General features: G+C 34.6%; 1 protein-coding gene across 2 annotated transcripts in view; it reads left to right on the forward strand.

Moving 5' to 3' along the window:
- Positions 1-20157, forward strand: part of ZNF148 (zinc finger protein 148) — a 218853-nt gene that overhangs the window by 137161 nt on the left and 61535 nt on the right. For both annotated transcript variants that reach the window (XM_006884210.1, XM_006884211.1), the window contains 3 exons: positions 4487-4609; positions 17137-17260; positions 18503-18586. In XM_006884210.1, coding sequence (XP_006884272.1) covers positions 4487-4609; positions 17137-17260; positions 18503-18586 — 331 coding nt within the window. The remainder of the gene's footprint in view (positions 1-4486; positions 4610-17136; positions 17261-18502; positions 18587-20157) is intronic.

Below are 20157 nucleotides of genomic sequence, written 5' to 3' on the forward strand. Positions count from 1 at the left end.
TTTTCTCCCTCAGAACAGGTGCTGATCTTAAGGTTAATAGCTAAGTGGTGTTTTTTGGTTTTTTAAATTTATTCTATATTGATTTGCTTACAAAGTTAGTATACATTGTGTTTCACACTATCCTTCATTCATATTGTGTTTTGTATAATCATTGTAGATCATTTTATTTTACAAAATTAATCAGCATTGCGCACTGCCCACCATCACCTGCCAGATCCATTTCCTTTACCCACCCCTTCCTCCATCCATCAAATTGTGCAACCCTGTGATTTCCTGCTGCGCATCCTCATCCCTCTGCTTCTTACCCTCACCCCTTTGGATCTTCATGCACATTTTACTAGGTATCTTTCTGTTTCTACAATAATGCTCTCATACAGTATTTGTCCTTATGGGACTGAGTTAATTCACCCAGTATAATGCTCTCCAGTCCCTCCCAGGTTAGGTAGTAATTTACAAAATCAGTGTTCCTGCGTACTGCTTAGTGTTCCATTGTGTGAATGTACCACAATTTCTTAATCCATTTGAATGTAATTGGATATTTGAACTATCTCCATGTTCTTGAGATGGGGGATAATACTATGAACATTAGTGCACAAATTTCCAGTCCTAATTTTTCTCAGGGTTTATTTCAAGCTGTGAATAACTGGGCCATATAGAATTTCTGTGTTCAGCTTTTTGAGGAAATCGCCAAACTTCCTTCCAGAATGGTTGAACCATTTTACAATCCCAGCAGTTGTTGAGAGTTCCTATCTCACCACATTCTCTCCAGCACTTTGCTTGTTGTCCTGTTAAACTTTACCACTGCGTAGCTACATGTTTTTTAAGTACTCACTACGCCATCATGTTCTTTCTGCGGTTAAGAACCATGAAGTTAGAACTGACTCAGCTGCCTGTCCATCGCGTTTTCAAAGGCAATACATTGAGTTGGCAGATAACTCCTTGCCACTAACCCACCCAACTCCCTGTGCTTTCTTTGTTTTTGTTGTTGTAGGCAAACTCCCTCTTCTTTCTCTCTCTCTCTGTCTCTCTCTCTGTCTCTCTCTGTCTCTCTCTCTCTCTCCCTCTCTCCCCCTCTCTCTCTCTCTCTCTCTCTCTCTCTCTCCCTCCCTTCCTCCCTCCCTTCCCTCCCTTCCTTTCTTTTTGTTTTGTTGTTGTATGCAAAAACTCCCTGTTCTATCTTTGGTTTTGTTGTTGTGAGTTGGAACCAACCCGTAGTTTACCCTCTAGTGGATTTTTGGGAATGGAGGAGTTTGCCCTTTCTCTGTTCTTTCTTGAGATCGTTAAATGCATCCTTTTCATATGTCGGTGTACTACTTATACTCTGAATAGCCATTTCTTTCACTTTAGAGACAGTTTCTTTTGTCTTTATATGCCATCTATAATGAAGAGAATATAAAATTTTACTATAAGAAGAGTAGTGATAAAATAACCATTTTGACCCAGGAGAATTTATTTTAGAGGGGAAATTTGAATGTGATTTTAGGTGAAGAAGGAGAAGCAGTTGGAGGTGAAGGCCTATCTTTGATAATCAGTGAAGCAGTATTGTGCTGGATATGGTGGGGATGGAATCAGTAACACAAGCAGAGGGGAAAGCAGAAAGATGCTTGCCTTTCACTCTTAGCAAGAATGAGGTCAGTGGTGGGGTGAGAATTAAAAAAAATGGAAAATGAATACGGAATTCAACAACATAGAACTCCAGAAAAGTTTGAAATGTGGAGAGGAGTGATTGTAATTCTGCCACTTAACTTGGGTCTTTCTGTAGATGATAAAAAATCTTAAAGCTGAGATAGTTTATAATTGATACTATTGACATTAAGTTAGTGCACATTTCCTGACTGGTGAAATGACATTAAAACAGAGTTAAATATGTATTTGCTTGTGGAGGAAAACATTGAGAGGGAATAATCCCTAAGTAAGCAAGGATGGTAAAGTTAGTTGCATTGAAATGGATGCCACTGGATATAGGACATGGGAAAGAATGTATCTGACAGTGTTATTTTCACATTTGTTATACTGCTTATTAACGTTGAGTCTGGAAAAAAGAAATTAGGAAGAGTGACAGTTTTGTCATGTGTGTATGTGAGGGAGACAGACACAGATGAACATATGCACACACATACAGACTTGGAGCTCTGGTTTTCTAGTTTTTCTTGAAGCACTTTGCATTTTTCCCCCCTTAAATTCCTTCCCTTAGTGCCTATACCTGGGAAGTTTAGTGTCCTAGAGTATAGGGAGTTGTGCTGCCAACCCAAAGATGGGTTATTCGAATCCTCCAAATGCTGTGCAGGAGAAAAAGGGACAGTCTCCTTCCATACAAGTTACAGTCTCTGAAAACCCACTGGAAGATCTGCTGTGACTCAGTTCCAGCTTGATGGCAGTGAGATGATGATGATGAATACTAGTACCATTCATTTTGTCAGAACATGATACATGCTATCTTGAATTGTTTGTTGTTGATCGTGAACGTCCATTTAGATTTTAAGACCTTTGATGAAAGTGTAACTAGGCCACCAGAGCTCCCCTAGAACTTTGATAACCTTTTGGTAAGAAACTACACTTCAATCCCAAAGCACCAGTCCACCAGCTTCTCTGAGGGAAACTGATAGGCAGTCTCCTCCCATGTGATTTACTACCTCTGAAAACCCGCCAGAGAGTCAGCTGTGGGATGGTTCAGACTTGATGGCAAATAACAACATACATAAAATCAGGGAGCAGTATGTAATAGCCCTGAGGGAGTTGCACTTGTAACCCAAAGATCATGACTCTGGGCATTCGAAACCCCCAGCAGATCCTCAGGATCTTCAGTGTTAAACAGTCTCCTCACCTTTAATTTCCAGCTTCAGAAGCCCTCTGGAAGGTCAGCTATGATTCAGTTATGACTCAACAGCAAGACTTCAAGTTTTATATAAAGTCTCTTCTTTGGTTGATGAAGAGTAGCTAATTGCAAACATTTGATCTGGCTTACAGTCTGAGTGGTGCTTTTTTTGCTTGTACATTTTTGTGACTTCTTTCCAATTGAGAAACTGACCGAAATCTTTAAAATGCATTTGGCAGTTAAACATAACTGCTTAAATACTGTACTGTCACCTATCCTTGTTTTATACCTAGCTTAAGTAGTTTTCTTTCCATAAACATGCAGAGTTAAATACACAATATACATATGAATGCCTTTTTGGTAGTGATTTCATCATTTTACTTTCTATTCTATATACATGGCACTAAGAGAAATCATTAGTATAGTGCTATTCTGTAATAGAAACAAATATTACCCAAGTATTAATTTATATTATGTTTTTAGGCAAAGTTTTTCTTTATTATTCTCTTTTTCAAAATGTGATTGTTGGTATAATGTACCTTCACTATTATTCTCAAAGATTTTTAATGCATTTGATAATCAGTTGAATCTGAATATTTACTTTTTTAGGTTTAAGATCTTTGTGTTTGTATTCCAAGGTTAAAAATATGGTAATAAGGAATAAACGATAGGACTTTATAAAATTTGATGAGAATTGACATTGTCATAAGTGATCTTACAACTATAATAAATTAATTTGGGGGGGATAACCAACTCTTTATTATTTGTGAGACCCCAGATGAACATAACATTGCTAAAATCTTACAGTTTCTTGTTCTCTTTCACCACTATTATGTAATTGTATGATGTTTTGTACAGCATACCTAAACTACCTGCCTGCAGTTTTAAAAATTCGTATTTGGTGTTTTGTCTTAGAAGGCCAGGAACAAGATCTTGCCAAAATATCAGGCATAAATAAAGGTAGTGAAAATTTTAGTTTGTTCCACTTGCCTGACTTTTGATGTGATCCTCTTTCAGAATTTTGTATTGTCTTAGTTAGTTAGTTAGTTAGTTAGTTAGTTACTTACTTACTTACTTACTGCGAATATATTGATTTCTTGGTATTTTATAAATTGAGGGAGAGTCCATTGAGATATTCCAGCCTTCAGGGCACTCTGGTTGTATAGTGCATTATCTGTTACGTAGAGGTTTGAGTCGACCAGCTGTTGAAGATAGATGGGTAAGTTTCCTCTTATGAAGATTTACAGCCTGGGAAACCTGATGGGGATTACAGTGAGTCAGAATTGATTCGATGGCAGTGAATTCTTATCCCCGTGTTTTGTTTTTTAACCATAGTATCATTTTCTTTAAATGAGAGAGTGAAGCGGATGCCACTGTTTTGACTTCTTTATTTTGCCAGGTCTTGTGGTCATCTTTCCCCAGGACATCTCTTAATTGGTTTTCCAGAGAAGTTTTTTTGTTTTTTTTTTAAATCTAAGTTTATTATTCAATCTTCTGTACTCCTAATTTGTGTTTCTCATTAGCCTGCCTAGTGAGCTTTGGCACGCGTTAAATTTCTTTAGCACTCTAGTCACTTGGCACTCATATGTAAATTGTCATTTTTGGACATAGGTTTTAGCAAAGGATTAAGACGTTTATTGATTTCTAAAATGAGATTTTCTTTTTTAACAGATAAGTGTAAAGCAGGAAATTACTTTTACTGATGTATCTGAGCAACTGTTGAGAGACAAAAAAATCAGAGAGCCAGTAGACTTACAGAAAAAGAAGAAGAGGAAACAACGTTCTCCTGCAAAAGTAAGAGACTATATTAAAGTGGTGGTCCCTAACCTTTTTTTTTTTTCCCGTAAATATTTTTTGTCTCTAACCTTTTGATCTCAAACTGTTGGTAAATCTTATTAAAGTACAGTACGGTACAGTAACTTGGCTGAGCCATAAGAAGAAGCAAAAGTTTTGTGGTTAGTGAACTGTAATGTACCAACTCTTCTAGCAGAGAGAAAAGGTTAAATAATTGAGATTCATCTCTCACTTTTTTTCTCCCCCTCTCTTTTTTCCTAAAATTGAACTTCCCCCCCCCCCTCTGTATTTCTCCTTTTTCTTTAAGAATTTAGGTGATACAGTGGCCTTGTTTCTCCTCATAGTAGTTTTACTTGTTTAATATTAGGATTCATCAAAATTGTACCTATAATGTGAGCTCCATAAAGACAGGAACTTTGTTTATTCATAAACATCCCATAGACCTATATTAGTAGGCATCACAGACCCTCAATAAATCATTTTTAGGTGAATGAATGAATTTTTTAAATAAACAAGCAACACAGCAAACATTGGAATTTATGGTTTACCTACTTTTTCCTTTTTATATTTTTAGTACAATGATTTTGATATTCCTGCTGGTTCTTCTGTGCAGTGTATTGTTTCTTTATTGTTATTGTTTTTTCATCTTTGCGTCTTCTGCCATGTAATTAAGCCTTCTTTAAAAAAGATTTTACATTATTTTTTGGTAGTTATTCTTTTGGGATGTATGTTACTTAAAATCTCAATTTTTCTTTATTATATAAGCAATTTTGTTTCTTTTAAAACCCAATGGTATGTTGATACCAGGAATTTTGCAAGCCTAAAGACGCTAAAACCATTGCTAGCTAGAAATTTTCCATAGAGTATTTTCACTATAAAAATAAATATTTCCTAGTCTTCTAACAGTTTGTTAAACATACACCATTATGCCATTGCTTTTGTATGACCAATCTAGCAAATTTTAAAAAATAGAGATTAAACTAACACGTTTATATTTTCACATTTCCTTTATTTCTGTCATATTCCCATTTGAGCTTTTAAAGGCCTTTGTGTATATATGTTTTTAAATTTTGTGACTTAACACTTAAAAGTATGTAAATTATTTTTATACTTAAACTGTTGTTAATGGACTTATAAACATTTTTATTAGCTATATATTATTTTTTTATATAAAAATATATGTAATGATTACATTGGGCATTTATGTTTGATTTTCCTGTTTTAAATCATGCAGCACTTATGTTTATTTTTGGATCTTTGTACTGAGCCAAAGTGCATGAGCTTTTAAAGACACCTTGCAAGACTTTGAACTTACATTTTTAAAATTTGGATAATCCAGAATGCTAACTGGAACAGGAAGTGTTACAGGTTTGAGAAATTTAGAAGAGCTATAGTGAGCCCTTTCAGAAGGCCAGATCATGACATTGGCTTTTTTGCCAAGACTGTGGAGCGAGACACACATTCAAAGCAATAATGATTTTCAGCAGGTCAAGAGATTTGGCTGCTATGCACCTTACATTGTTGCCCGTGTTTCCTAAGAAAGTCCCTGTAGGACTTTGACCCTTAAAGTTCTCTTTTTCTGGTCACCTAATGGTAAGAAGATATGCTGCAATCCCAAAGGCTGTTACTTGAGAATCTTGAGTGATATAGCACTACACCAGTGGCACTGTTAAGGCTGGTATTTGGAATCTTCTCATATTCCAAAGGCGTGCACTTCTCTGTGGGAGAAGGATGGACAATCTCCTCCCATGCAATTAAACTACATCTGAAAGCCTACTGGAAGGGTCAGCTATGGGTCACTTCTGACTCAATGGCTCATGACAATATTCTTGTTCTAGTACATCCATATTTTAACAATTTGGGTCTGTTCCTTTTGGCTTCATAGGCTCTTAAGTGAAACGGGCTAAATCAGTTTCTTGGCAATGTTACTCCTTTTAGAATTGGTACATCCCTTGCATTTTTACCAGTAATGGAGCTAAGATGCCTCTCACTAGCCTTGACTATTAGACTTTGCATGTTTTCTAGCTTAATGTGGCTCATTATAGTGCAAATTTTCATTGCTTTAGTTAGCAGTCATGTAAAACTTTTCCCTAGTTACTGACCTTTTGTATTTTATGTCTTGAGATTTATTTGTCCTTCCCTTTCTTCTTACCCTCCCCTCTTAGCTTTCTCCCTGATTCTCTGCTTTTCTCACTTTGAGGAAGTGAGGTATCTTAATGAGTTTTTTCCTAGTGCTTTATAGGATACCTCCTACTTTTTTAACCATAATAAGGTGTAAATTAAATTCTTTGTTTATAAAACAGTAAGATTTTGATAGGAAACCTCATTTTCTGAAATAACTTATAATTATGTATTTCTTTGTATTCATTGCTGATATGTAGGGAATCACGTTTAGGCATTTAAAACAAAATATATGCATGTTTTGAGTTATTTTATTGTCATATTTTCTGATACTGTTCTTTTTTTCCCCCTTTGGTATTGTTGTTTATGAAATTCCGACTAAAATAAATTCTGGCTTGTTTGTAGTAGAATGTGATTTGGAATCTTTATTTGTTGAAATGTTCTAGGTGTTTCTAAATTAGAAGCAATACAGATTAGATTTTTGCAGAACTTAAGATATTTGCTTCTCTAATTTGCGATAAATTTATTTATAATGTGTTATAGTATTTCTAGGAATATTATTTATGTATTGATATAGTTTCCAGTTGGAACTTTTAACTTATTCTGAGTATAATATATACAAGAAGATACTTTAGGGAAGTCTTTTGTGGAATTCTTAGGAGAGTGAAATTACTAAAAATGACATCAGATAATGGTGTGAGAATAGTGAAACCTACCTGAGAATTAATTTCAAATTGCATAAAATGTTGTATATGAGTGATTGTGATTGTGCACTGTTTTAAACCTTAGGCTTCACTTTCCCAGTAAATGGAGGGTTTCTGGAATCTTAAAATTTTGAAGTATAAACCAATGAGTTATTTTATGTTTTCTCAGTTTAAAAATTCACACTTGAGATTTAAATTAAAGTAACTCTGCCCTTTTGTATGAAGATAAAAGAAGCTCGTCTCAGTTTTATAAAGTAGTAAATGTAATTTGTTTTAAATGAATGAAAAATAAATTTTTGTTTCCTCAGAAAATTTTATTATGCTTAGTACATTCCTCGCTTTCACAGATCATGAATTTTTGCCATAAGGATAGTTTGAGTGTGTCACTATCGAGTCATGGTTAACGTGAAAGCACCTAACGAGATTAGAAATAATTTTTAGAGGGAAAACATATAGATTATACATTCATATGAATGTGTTTGCTTTCAGAATAGGCTTTATGGTGTGAAGGTACTATATTATAAGGTCATCTTCAACTGCTGTGGATTTTCAAGCCATATGTTCTTTCTGACCATTGTTATATGAGGAAACTTAGTTATCTTTAAGTTGTTTTAGTATCCGCAGAGTACTTTTATAAGCTGAGATACAGAAAGTTAGGGAATGTTGTTCTATAGATTGATATTTTTGACACTATCATGGATTAAACTGCTTTATGAAGCTCAATTTTTACATAATAGAAAACCCTTTTTAAGTGTCAAATTTTGTCTTATTTTATCCATTTTGTTACATATAATGTATTTGCACAAAAGTCAGATTTTAGTGTATTAGGGTTGATGTTAATATTTTTCAGAAATCACACTGTAATGAAGCCGTTCGTGATGGCTGGGATATTGGAACTCTTTTTCTTACCCTAAAAACTCCTGATTACTAGAATTTGAAGCATTTTTTGACAGCTTTTAAATAGTCCCTATTCCTTTTTTTAATAATGTACTATTCATATTTACCTTTTTATGCCTCTGTGGACTCTCCATATCATTTCCCTTTGACCTCTGCATCTGTTTTTGTTTTGTTATAGTTAAGAATTCTAGATAATCACATTTATTAAAAGTATATGGAAGTCTAGGCTTATTTTTACCCAATCTCAATGAATTCATATTAGTAGTTCTCCCTTCTGACTCTGCATTAGAACTTTTTCTCATTATAGATGATCCGTTGCTCCATCCTTGTAACTTCTTATTCGTGGACATTGTAGCTTTACCTTCAACTAGTCCACACTTAGGAACCTCAAGTCTTGATAGTTGAAGTTTATGCATAAAAAAAGTGTCATCATCTAACTTGAAACGGATTTATATGGTCTGGAGATTCACCACCTGAGAGTTACTATGTAAAGTTTGTTGAGTTAACATTAATTCCTGAGGCTTCTTTTCAGTAAAATACAGCAATATTTTCTAACCTTTATTGTAAACGTGTTATAATTTTTAAAATATGCTTTGTTAAGCATTTGAGTGAGATAAAATGGGGTGTGTTTCTCCGTATTATAAAATTTATTTCTTTTTAGGGCTCTCTGGTGATGTAGTCAATAGGGAGTTGTGCTGCTAACCCAAAGGGGGCACCTCTCTGGCGATTAGAATCCCCCCTGTAACTGCGCTAAGAAAGATAAGCAATCTCCTCCATGAGATTTACTGCCTTGGAACACCCACCAGAGAGTAGCTGGGAATCGTTTGACTCTACAGCAGTGATTTTGAATTTTTAAAATTTCAGCAGATAATTGAACGTCTGTTATGTTTCAAGACATTTTATTAGTTATTGAAGAAGGGTACTGTGTTTGTTAAAACACATTAGGTGGTCTGTGTAAGGATCGTTTATTCAGAATTATGCAGTGCTTAGAGAGGAAGAACATAGTCTATAAAACAAGTGGACTTTAAATTCAATGCAGAATTCTTTTCCATTAGTTTATTATATACCATTGCTTCTCATCCAGTATCTGGAATTTGACTACCAATATTTAAGTGGAATGATGAAAAATGAGAGAAATTTAATTAAAAATGAACAGAGCAATAAATACACCAAACATCTGTTACACTTTGTTCTTCACGTACCAGGAAGATGTGAGCACTCAGATGAACAAATTAAAAGACTAGGCCTAAAAATATGAAATACAGACTCATACTTAAGGGGAAATTGAAGAAGGAAATAAAATAAGGTACTAATATTTTATTTGTCTTATTTCCCCCAAGGAATTTTGTGCTTTAGAGAAATATTTTTTAAAATGAACTGACCTCTAACATAAAAAATTTTCTTAATACATTTTCAAAATTATCTCTTTTTTCTTTGTTTTAATATTGAAGAAACAGGAAACAATATTTTTTTTAAACTCAAGGTCATTATGCACTTACTGTACTAAAGATGCATTCACACCTTCGAACTGAAAAAATTGGAAAAAGGACCGTCCCTTTCTTTTTCCTTCACATTCTCACACCTATTAATTTTTTTCAAATTTTAACAAGTAATGTTTTTAATATTAAACTTGAGAGTGGAGAGATAATTTGCTCATGTCACATAGAAGTTAGGTAAAACAGAAAGACTGCTTTTTAGAATAATTTTACATTTATACAACAATTGTGCTGCAAGTGCAGAGAGTTCCCATATACCCTGCCCCTTCTGTGTGTTATCTGTATTAGGTTTTACACTCTTTGGTGTACAGTCTTGTAGATTTTAACAAATGTATAATGCCATGCTTGCATCATTAGAGTTAACACAGACAGTTTCACTGCACTAAAAAGGCATTGTGCTCCACCGCTTCATCTTTTACTCTCCTGGCAGCCACTGATGTTTTAATTTGTCTTTTCCAGAATGTCATGTTGTTGGATTCACACAGTATGTACCTTTTTCTGTCTATCCTTGGATTTTTAATTTCTAAGAGTTCTGGTGGCTTAATGATAAGGAGTTGCACTGCCAACCCCAAAATGATTGTCATTGTTAGGTTCCATCGAGTTAAGTATCACTTACAGCAATTCTAAAGCAATATTTTGTGCCATCCTCATCAACTCTAACATATTTGAGCCTGTTACTGCAGTCATGTGTCATTTCATCTTGTTTTAGGGGTCTTCTCTCCACCTTTCTGAGCATGATGTTCTTTCAAGGAACAGCCTTTTCTGGCAACATGCCCAGAGTATGAGAGACAGAGCTCCCATCATCTTTGCCTCCAGTGAGCACTCTAGCTATGCTTTTCCTAAAACATGCTTATACTTTTGGCAGTCCATGGGATACTCAATACTCTTCTCCAGCACCACTGGTCAAAGTCATAAATTCTTCTTCTATAATCCTCATTCTTTATCCAGCTCTCAGATGTGTAGCAGGCTTGAGTCAGGTACACCTTGGTCGTCAAACTGACGTCATTACTCTTCAGTATTGGAGAGGTTTCTGACAGTGGTCTTTTGATCTCCTGACTGCTGGTGCCAAGAGAGTTAATTGTTGATCCAAGCAAGATGTCTCTCATGATGTTGTCTGTTGTCCCCGCGATGAGGACCTTTGTTTTCTTGATGTTGAAACATAATTCATACTGAAGGCTGTAGTTCTTGGTCTGCAGCAAGCATTCCAAACGCTCTTTACTTTCAGCAAGCAAGGATGTGTCATCTGCATAAGTAGGTTATTGATAGGACTTGCTCTGATCTGGAAGTCACATTCCTTTTCATAGAATGCAACTTCACGAATTATTTACTCAGCATACAGGTTAAATAAGTATGGAGAAAGAATACCTCGCTGACACACATTTTCTTATTTTAAATCATTCTCTGTTCAGACAATAGCTTCTTGATTTAGGTATAGATTTTACATGAGAACAATTAAGCATTCTGGGATTCCCATTCTTCTCATTGTTAGCCATAGTTTATTGTGATCCACACAGTTAAACATCTTCCCATAAGCAATAAACCACAAAAAGAAATTCTTCTGGTATTTTCTGCTTTCAGCCAGGATCCATCTTGACACCCACAGTGATATCCCTGGTGGCATAGCCTCTTCCAGACCTCACATGAACTTCTAGCAGCTCCCTGTCAAGCTCCCTAGCCATTTTTGAATGATCTTCACCACTATTTTGCTTGCATATGATAGTAATGATATTGTTCTATAGTATCCACATTTTGTTGGTTCACTTTTCTTAGAAATGGGAACAAATACGGATCTGTTCTAGTAAGTTGGCCAACCAACTGCCTTCCAACTTTCCTGTCATAGACTGGTGAGCACATCCCGGGCTGAATCTGTTAGTTGAAACATGTCAGTTAGTTAGTATTCCATCAATTCCTGGGCCTTATTTTTTGCCTGTGCCTATATTGCAACTTGAAATTCATCCTTTGTTACTATTGGCCTTTGTTTATATAGTACTTCTCTAAAATTTTCAGTGTTGACTAGTTCTTTTTGGTACAGTGACTCTGTGTATTCCTTCCATGTTCTTTTCATGCTTCCTGGATATTTAAGAATTTGTCCATAACATCTCAGTATTGCAGCATGAGTCTTAAATTTGTTTTTCAGTTCTTTTAGAAATGCCAGGCGAGTTCTTTTTATTCTCTGACTCTAGCTCTTTACACATTTTATTATTTCGCTTTGTCTTCTTGGGCTACCCTTTGGAATCTTTTGTTCAGTGCTTCGGTATCTCCTTGTTTTGTTTTGACTTCTCAATGCTCTCATGCAATTTTCATAGTCTCTTTTGACATCTGTTTTGATTTTTTCTTCCTCCTCTGTCTACTCTCTATGGATGATACCCTTGATGACTTCCCACAATTCCTCTGATCTTCATTCATTGGTGCTTAGTGCCTAGAACCTGTTCTTGACATGATTCTTAAATTCAGATGGGATAGATTCAAGGTCGGTCGTATTTTGGGTTCTGTGGGATACTTAAAATTTTCTTCAGTTTCAGTTTGAACCTGCATTTAAGTAATTGCATAAACAGCACTTGATCTGATTTTGAAGGCTTGTACTACACTTCTCCAACTTGCATGGTTTGAATCCACCAACAGCTTCATGGGAGAAAGATGAGTAATATCCTCCCATGCAGTTTACCACCTCAGAAAGCCCGCTGGAGGGTCAGCTATGAGTCATTTCCGACTCAGTGGTACACACCAACAACATTTGGTTTAAATTCCCTTTACACTGAAATACCCAACTTTTATCCAGTGATAAAACTGCTTTTTAGTTAATCTGTGGTCTCCTTTCTTCTATGCTAGCCACAGATAATCCTGTGATTTCTTCATTGCTGCACTTATTACAGAGTGCTATGTCTTTGGGTGCCATTTCTTCAGTTCTTTTCCTTTTTTTTTTTTGTAATTGATCTTTCTATGTAGTGTTGCTACAAGTCCAGCATCTTTTATCTTCAGTGTAATATACCCTGGTCCATTGCTACCCTCTTGAGAAGTCTGTTGTATCTATCCTTTTATATGTCTTTGGTGCTATTTTCAGGGTAGGGCTAAACTAACTTTTTTCCAGAGTAAAAGTGCATATATAAAATTAGGTCTGATAAACTTTACGCTTGAGAAAGAAAGTGGAGTTTCACTTTACTCCTCTGTGTTTAGAGGATATGGGGATGTGGATTAGGGGGAGGAATCCTAGGCTTTTATGACATAATGCTTGTTGTGTTAGATTTAATTTCATTCTTATCTAGTTATGGATTTCATGTTTTCAAACTATCAAGGTTTGGCTGCTTAAAAATGAAATTTAGTGATGAGTAAAATCTAGTATTAGAAGTTAAAATGTGGAAGAATGAAAGAAAGTGACTGTGTGAGAGTAGCATATTATAGATAACTAAAAAGAATTGACACCTTTGAGTTGTGATGTTGGAGAGCAGCACTGATCATCCCATGGACTGCCAAGAGAACAAACCGGTATGTCTTGGAGAGGATTCAGTCAAAATGCTTTATGGAGGCAAGAATGATAATGATGGGGCTTCATTTGACATACTTTGGGCATGTTGCTAAGAGGGCAATTCCTAAGAGGAGTACATGATGCTGGAAAGGGGACCCTCGGCCAGGTGGATTGACAAAGTAACTGCTGCAGTGGGCTCTTTATGTCAGGAAGTGTGAGGATGGCATAGGATATAGAAGAGAGTTCAGACATTTTGTTCGTATGGTCGCTGTGAGTCGTACTTGACTCAGCAACACCTAACAACAGCAGTAGGGTTAAAATTTCATAGTCCTTGTTACTGTAAATGGTGATTATTTTGTTGTATGTTTTGACTTGCACTATTCTTACTTTTCCCACTGGCTTTGGAGAGTAAAGAAAATTTTAGAAGCTTTCCCTGTTCTGTACTAGTGCAGTAAAAACAGTTAACAATAGCTGAGACATTTACTCTATTAAATCAGACTGTTCTCTTCTAAGTTGTCTTTGGCTTTTGTCCAGGTGCGTATTTAGGTTTAGGTGTATATTTTGATTGATTTAGGACTATTTGGTAATGCATGCTTATTTTAAAATAGAACCATTATTTTTAAATATGTTAAATAATTCTGGTAGTTCATGTATATAATGGGGAAGATCAAATTTGCCTTTAAAAGAAAGAACAGAACTTTTTCTCATTAAGATGTATGCCAGATTTGTCACCTTAAGGAGGGACTAATCTTCAAATTGAATAGGCAAAGTGACTGCATTCTGTTTGATTTTGAAAACTTTCTTTGTAAAATTGTTTTGAATTTATTAAATAGTTAAAAAAATCAAGTGTGTTGAATATTGTTTATACTGTTAATAATTACTTTTGAGAAAGTCTGATTTTGTCTTTATATGATACCATATTTCTCCTGTAGTAGGAGTAGTAGTTAGTAATAGGAGACAAGTTAAAGCATTTGGATGAGAAAGAGAGAGAGAGAGTGTGTGTGTAGCAGGCGTTATGGGAGGTAAGCTTTCCTGTTGTAATGGCATTCATAAAATCTGTATAGTGATGTGGGGGTTTTTGTGTGTGTGTTGGGGGTTGGGTGGGAAATATTTAGCAGATAAGATGCTAAGATAAGAAGGAAAGGAAGACATATCTGCACTGAGAAAATCTTGGTGTATAGAAGTACCGTTTCTTGGCCACCAAGAACTTTGTTCTTGACCACTAAGAAAACATTGAAAAATGAGAAAGTATGACTTTTAAAAAATAATTTTTAAAAAATCAGTGATAAACTGTGAAGGATGTCTGGTGTAGGTAACAGGCAGCTAGGTCATAGTGTTTTTGGACATTTTGGATTCTAATGGTGAATAAAAGAGACAAATATATTTAGAGTAGATTGGAAATAGGAGAAACGGTGCTCTTTCTAAGGCAAGATAAATTTAGTGCCTTTCAAAAATGTTTGTTATTCTAACCTAAATAAAAAAGCAGGAGAAGGATATGCAGAATGCCTCATATATTTAAGTCTTATGGTTTTAAAAATGCTAGGTTTTTTAGTCTTTTGCTTGAGAGAGTGGTAGTTATTTTATCCATAAATCCACCTTGAATTAAGGTTTGAATCCACAATGAAAGGCAGCAAACAGTACCTCTTGTTCTGGAAAATAATGCCCTAGAACTCCTAACTGTCTTCTTAATAGGGCTTTGTAGAGTCAAGGATTACATCCGATTCACATTAAATAACTTGGAACAGATTTATTCCCCACAAAGCCTTTCCTTGCAGTTGCTATGCCATAGAAATCTATTGAGCTGCCATGTTTTTTGGCACTTAAATCATGTCATTTATTATCATCAGCACATGAAAAAATACCTGCTACTACCATGTTTTTAGTTTTTTTATTTAGCGTTTTAAAAATTTTCCTTTATGGTAGTAATACTTTGATTTATAGTTTAAGAGGTTTTATGTTTTTAACTTTTGCCATGTTAACTTGCATATTATTATGCAGCTTGGAAGGGTTGAAAAAATTTTAACTGAATGGCCAGAGATGAAACTTTCCATCCTCACTGACTCTTCAGGAAGCTGTGACACCCACTTCCATTAGCCTGCCAAATGTTTTCCTCAATGACTTTAGTGCATAGTCTTTGAAGCATTGTTGACCATATTGGCAGTTTGCCCAGAACCCAAATTTCCTGTATAATTTGCATAATAATTACCATTGATTTACATATAGTATAGGCTAAACTGTCTCCCTGAATTTAAAGTGAAAATTTTAAAAGACGTTGTTTGGGGTTTTTTCCCCCTTACCTATTTCCTTTTACCTAGACTTAAGAAGGGGTCATCGTTCTGTGCTTACAGGCTGTAAATCCATTTTCACAGGCTTTCATTATATTTCTTAAAACATTTCCCAGATTTTCCACCCTGTGTTGAACAGACATAATTTCTTAGTTCCAATACATGTCTTCTTATGCCACGATCTTTCTGATCTTACCTCCTGTATTTCTTTGCTCCTTACCTTCCCACCATAGTCTACCATCTTATTTCTCACTTCATTAATGAAAAAAAAGAGATATTTTCCATTTTTATTGAGCCACATAGTCTAGAGTTAGGTTTCATTTTACATGTTGAACAAGTAGTTGATAAATTGAAAGACTAGTTTCTTCCCTTTTCGTATCCAAATCAGGCTCTCAATATTCTTCACCTCAAGACACCCAGAAAAAGAAAATTAATTTCTTTGTCTTTTATCTTCCATTTCCATACTTATCTATAATAATTTGTTTACTCAGCAAATATCTATGTTTTAGAATAGATTAGTAGTCTTAGAGAGTATAGAGACCCTGGACCAAACTAGACTCCAGATTTTGTAACAAGGTGATTATAAAACTCAGTTTTCTCTCTACTGAAAAAGAGAAAAGAAATTTTATAGGTAAGCATTTGTATGGTTCAAAATATTATTTTAAATGTAGAGAATATAAAACCTCTCACTGTTATCTCTCCATCTGTTCCAGCCATTAGCTAAGGTTATATACATTTTAATGCCTAGCCTACTTAAATTGCTTTTTTACCTATATGAGCAAATTTTTATTTCCGTATTTACTTCCTTGTGTGTAAAAATTAGCAAAAACATATGCTAGGGAGCTCTTTTGGCCTAGTGGCAAGAAGCTGCCCTGCAATCCCATAGGCACACCCTTGGAATCCACTAGTTTCTCTAAGGGAGAAAGATGGGCAATCTCTCGTGTCACTGCCTGTGATAATCTGTTAGAGCGTCAGTTTTGGGTCAGTTCTAACTCGATGGCACTCAACAAAATATATACTCGCTGCTTGCCTTTTTGTTTTTTCCCCATTTGACTGTAAATTTTAGAGCACTTCCCCCCCTCATTTAACAGTAAATCTTAGAGCTCTTTCCATCTAATTATATAAAGAACATTCTCACTTTACTTTTTATGAAATTCTATTTATTTTTGTAATTTATTTAATTACTCTTTTGTGATTATATGTTTTAATAGTGTCTAAAATGTAGAGGTTTGCCCTGTTTTTTGTGAGAATTTTATTTGAAAACAAAATTGAATTCACCATAGCAGAGAACACTTAGAACTCCATTGAGCGTGCATTGAAGGGGAAGGAGCAGAGTAGTAAGGTCTTACCTTACCAGCTTTCGGGGTTTTATTAGTAACTTACTCATCAGAGTCACATTCTGTTTTCCTACAATTATTACAGTACAATATTATTTAGGGGAAAACAATTTCATAATCTCTAGTGACCACTGTTTGCATTAAAAAGCATTATTGTTTTTTGTAAATTAGTATTTAAGTACGTTTTAAAAACTACTTTGTTTTTGCCTTTTTTTTTTAACTAGATTCTTACAATAAATGAGGATGGATCCCTTGGTTTGAAAACCCCTAAATCTCATGTTTGTGAGCACTGCAATGCTGCCTTTAGAACGAACTATCACTTACAGAGACATGTCTTCATTCATACAGGTATTTCTTGAATTCAAATGGGCTTATTGCCATTAAAATATTATCTTTGCTATTTTCATCTCCCGTAAAATGTCATCTCCTGTTCATTTCTAAGACCATTGCTATTCTCATATCTAAAATCAGAGAGTTCTTAGGCCAATGTGTCAGAAGAAAACAGCAAAGCATTAACATTTTAGAACAGTGAGTGCAGAGGTGTAAAATGAAATAACCTTGATCAGGACAATGATTTGATTTAATGTGCTGCTGTTAGAGAAATGACTAGAGTATACTCTTAAAAGCCTTTTAATATTTATTTTTTTCCATGGGATACAGCCAAGTACTGACAAATGATGCCCAAGATCATGATGTTGTCGATATTAGAACTAAAGATTGATCAAAGATCTTTGGAGAAACAGGCTAAACCTGTATAGTGAATTAAAAACTTAAGGAGGGCAATGAGGGAAAGAGATTTGATGGAGGAGGAAAATGCAGTGTCCTAGACACTGAAAGAAAGGAGAATGTTAGAGGACACACTCAAGGTCAAAATCTACAGGAGGACAGGGAAGGACAGACAGCTGAGGCAAGATCATTGGTGTGAATCAAAGGGGATCACAGGTGACAAAGCACAGTGGGTGATGAAGAATTAGAGACTTCAAGTAGAACTGCCCTTTAGGAAAGTCTTTGGTAAAAGGAAGGAGGGAAATTACTAGTGCAGGTTGATAGGAAAAAAATTCAGGTTGGTAGGAAAGTTTCTTAGTATAGAATATGGAAATGGAAAGTCTGTAGCAGATAGTTTGATGAGACTGGGGCTTTTTGTGTTTTGTTTTTTTTAGCTGAAATTTCTGAAGGTATGATATAGAGAAGAAAGGAGTGTGACCATAGAGAGCTGAATGGGTACATCTTTCTCCAGATAAAAAGGAAGAAGAGAGATTTAGGACATACATAGTATTTTCTGGCCATGTGATTTTTTAAAAAATGAAAACAACTCTTTGAAATTATTTTGTTAGCCTATTTTTATTAAAAGATACAGATCCAACTTTATCTCATTTTTGTGTGATTATGAGAAAGTGAGTTTTAAGTTATTTGGGAAAAATTTGAGAGGAATTTTCTTAATTCTTTTAATAAACAGTATACAAAATTGTGTTTGGATAATTTTGAAATTTCCCAAAATCTGAGTTTGTAAGATTATTTTTCCTCAGAAATGGTATCTATAAACTGTTGTTTTATCCAGTAACTAATTTATGAATGTGAAATTATTTTAAGGCGAAAAACCATTTCAATGTAGTCAATGTGACATGCGTTTCATACAGAAGTACCTGCTACAGAGACATGAGAAGATTCACACTGGTGAGTGTTGATACCCTTCCTAGGGTCATTAAAATTACTGTTTCCGCTGTAGGGAAGACTCTTCAGCAAGTTGCAACAGTCTCTTGCCACTTTTTGACTATAAATCCCATCTCATCTTTTTTCTTCCTTCGTTAAGTATTATAGGTCGCTTTAATGTGCAAGCTCAATCGATAGTTTCATAATGACTTAATTGCTTAAAATTATTAAAGAAGAAAATTTTTGTGAAATAGTGGTTTACTTAGATGTTTGAAAAGTTTATAGTAGGTTAATTACCATTTTACATTAGTTCTTCAGAAGTACGTTAAAGTGCCTGAGACCTAAGACAATGATGCTGTTTCCCTTCCTTTTATTCTCCTATATAATGTACATAGTTTACTATCTAAAAAATAGCTTTAACCTTAAGAAATTGGAAATGACCAGTTTTTTGGCCAGGCTGTAACTTAGAAAACATTTTAGAAGATTACTTTCTTGTAAAGGAACTCTTATTTTAAAACTTTAAGTTTCATTTTAGATTAAACATTTATTTTGTTTATTTTGGTCTTATTGATAGATGTAAAACCAAGTTTCGTAAGTAACCTTGATTTTGTAAATTGTTAACTTTTCACTTGTGATACTTCTAAATGTAGTGGGGAAAATGTTTCTTTAGCATTGATTTTTAGTGGTTGACATTTTATGATGTAATAGAAGGAGAGTTGGTAAATTGGTACAACATTTTTATATTTAAATGCAGTCAAGAGTGATAATAGTAATTAGTATTGAATATTGAAACTGTGAAAATGCTCTCTATTTCTCTGTACAAAATACTTAGCAATTACCTTCCATTATTGTTTTTTACATGTTTTCATAGTACCTGCAGTACCTAGAAGACAGAAATTCTTGAAGTTAGTAACATAGAAACAACTTTTTCCTCACTTAAAACTTTGCTTCAACTCTTTGCCTCCAGCAAAAGAGTGTGAAGCTCACTTGTATATTCAAGTAAAATGTAAATGGTGCAGTACTTCTGTATACTTTGAAGTTCTCCTTTAATTTCATCTTGGTGTTCTCCTTTTAAAGCATCATTCAGTACATCATTCATGTCAGTTTGTGATAGACACTTTGGGAGAGCAGCTTTATGAATTTATTTTTCTAACTTTATGCATTTTGTGTGACTTAACAGCTAAGTACAAATTTCTATCAAATATTAAATTTCAAAATAAGTGAAAGTAGTTAAATATATTTTACATGCATTTAGCATTTATTAAACTTTGATTTATTCATTTGTGCGATAGAAATTTGCTGAAGTTCAAGTATTGTTCAGGCTTAAATGCATTTTCCTTCTCATTTACGACCTTATCAGCTAAAGAGACAAATACAGTGAAATAAATGTAGAGTTTCATATACAAAGTTGTGGTGCATAGAGAAAGAGACAGATGTTGGAGGTGACTTAGGGAAGGCATCACAGAAAAACCGCCTGAGGTTAAGAATATGTGTGGGTGCCTAAAACACAGATTTTTAAACAAGATTTATGCTTAATGCTTTTTATTTTCTTCTAGTAAATTCTTTTTTAAAGTACTCATATAACAGTTCTATAA

The sequence above is a fragment of the Elephantulus edwardii genome, unplaced genomic scaffold (assembly GCF_000299155.1).
Source record: "Elephantulus edwardii isolate Elephantulus edwardi_28Jun2011 unplaced genomic scaffold, EleEdw1.0 scaffold00032, whole genome shotgun sequence".
Classification (NCBI taxonomy): Eukaryota; Metazoa; Chordata; class Mammalia; order Macroscelidea; family Macroscelididae; genus Elephantulus; species Elephantulus edwardii.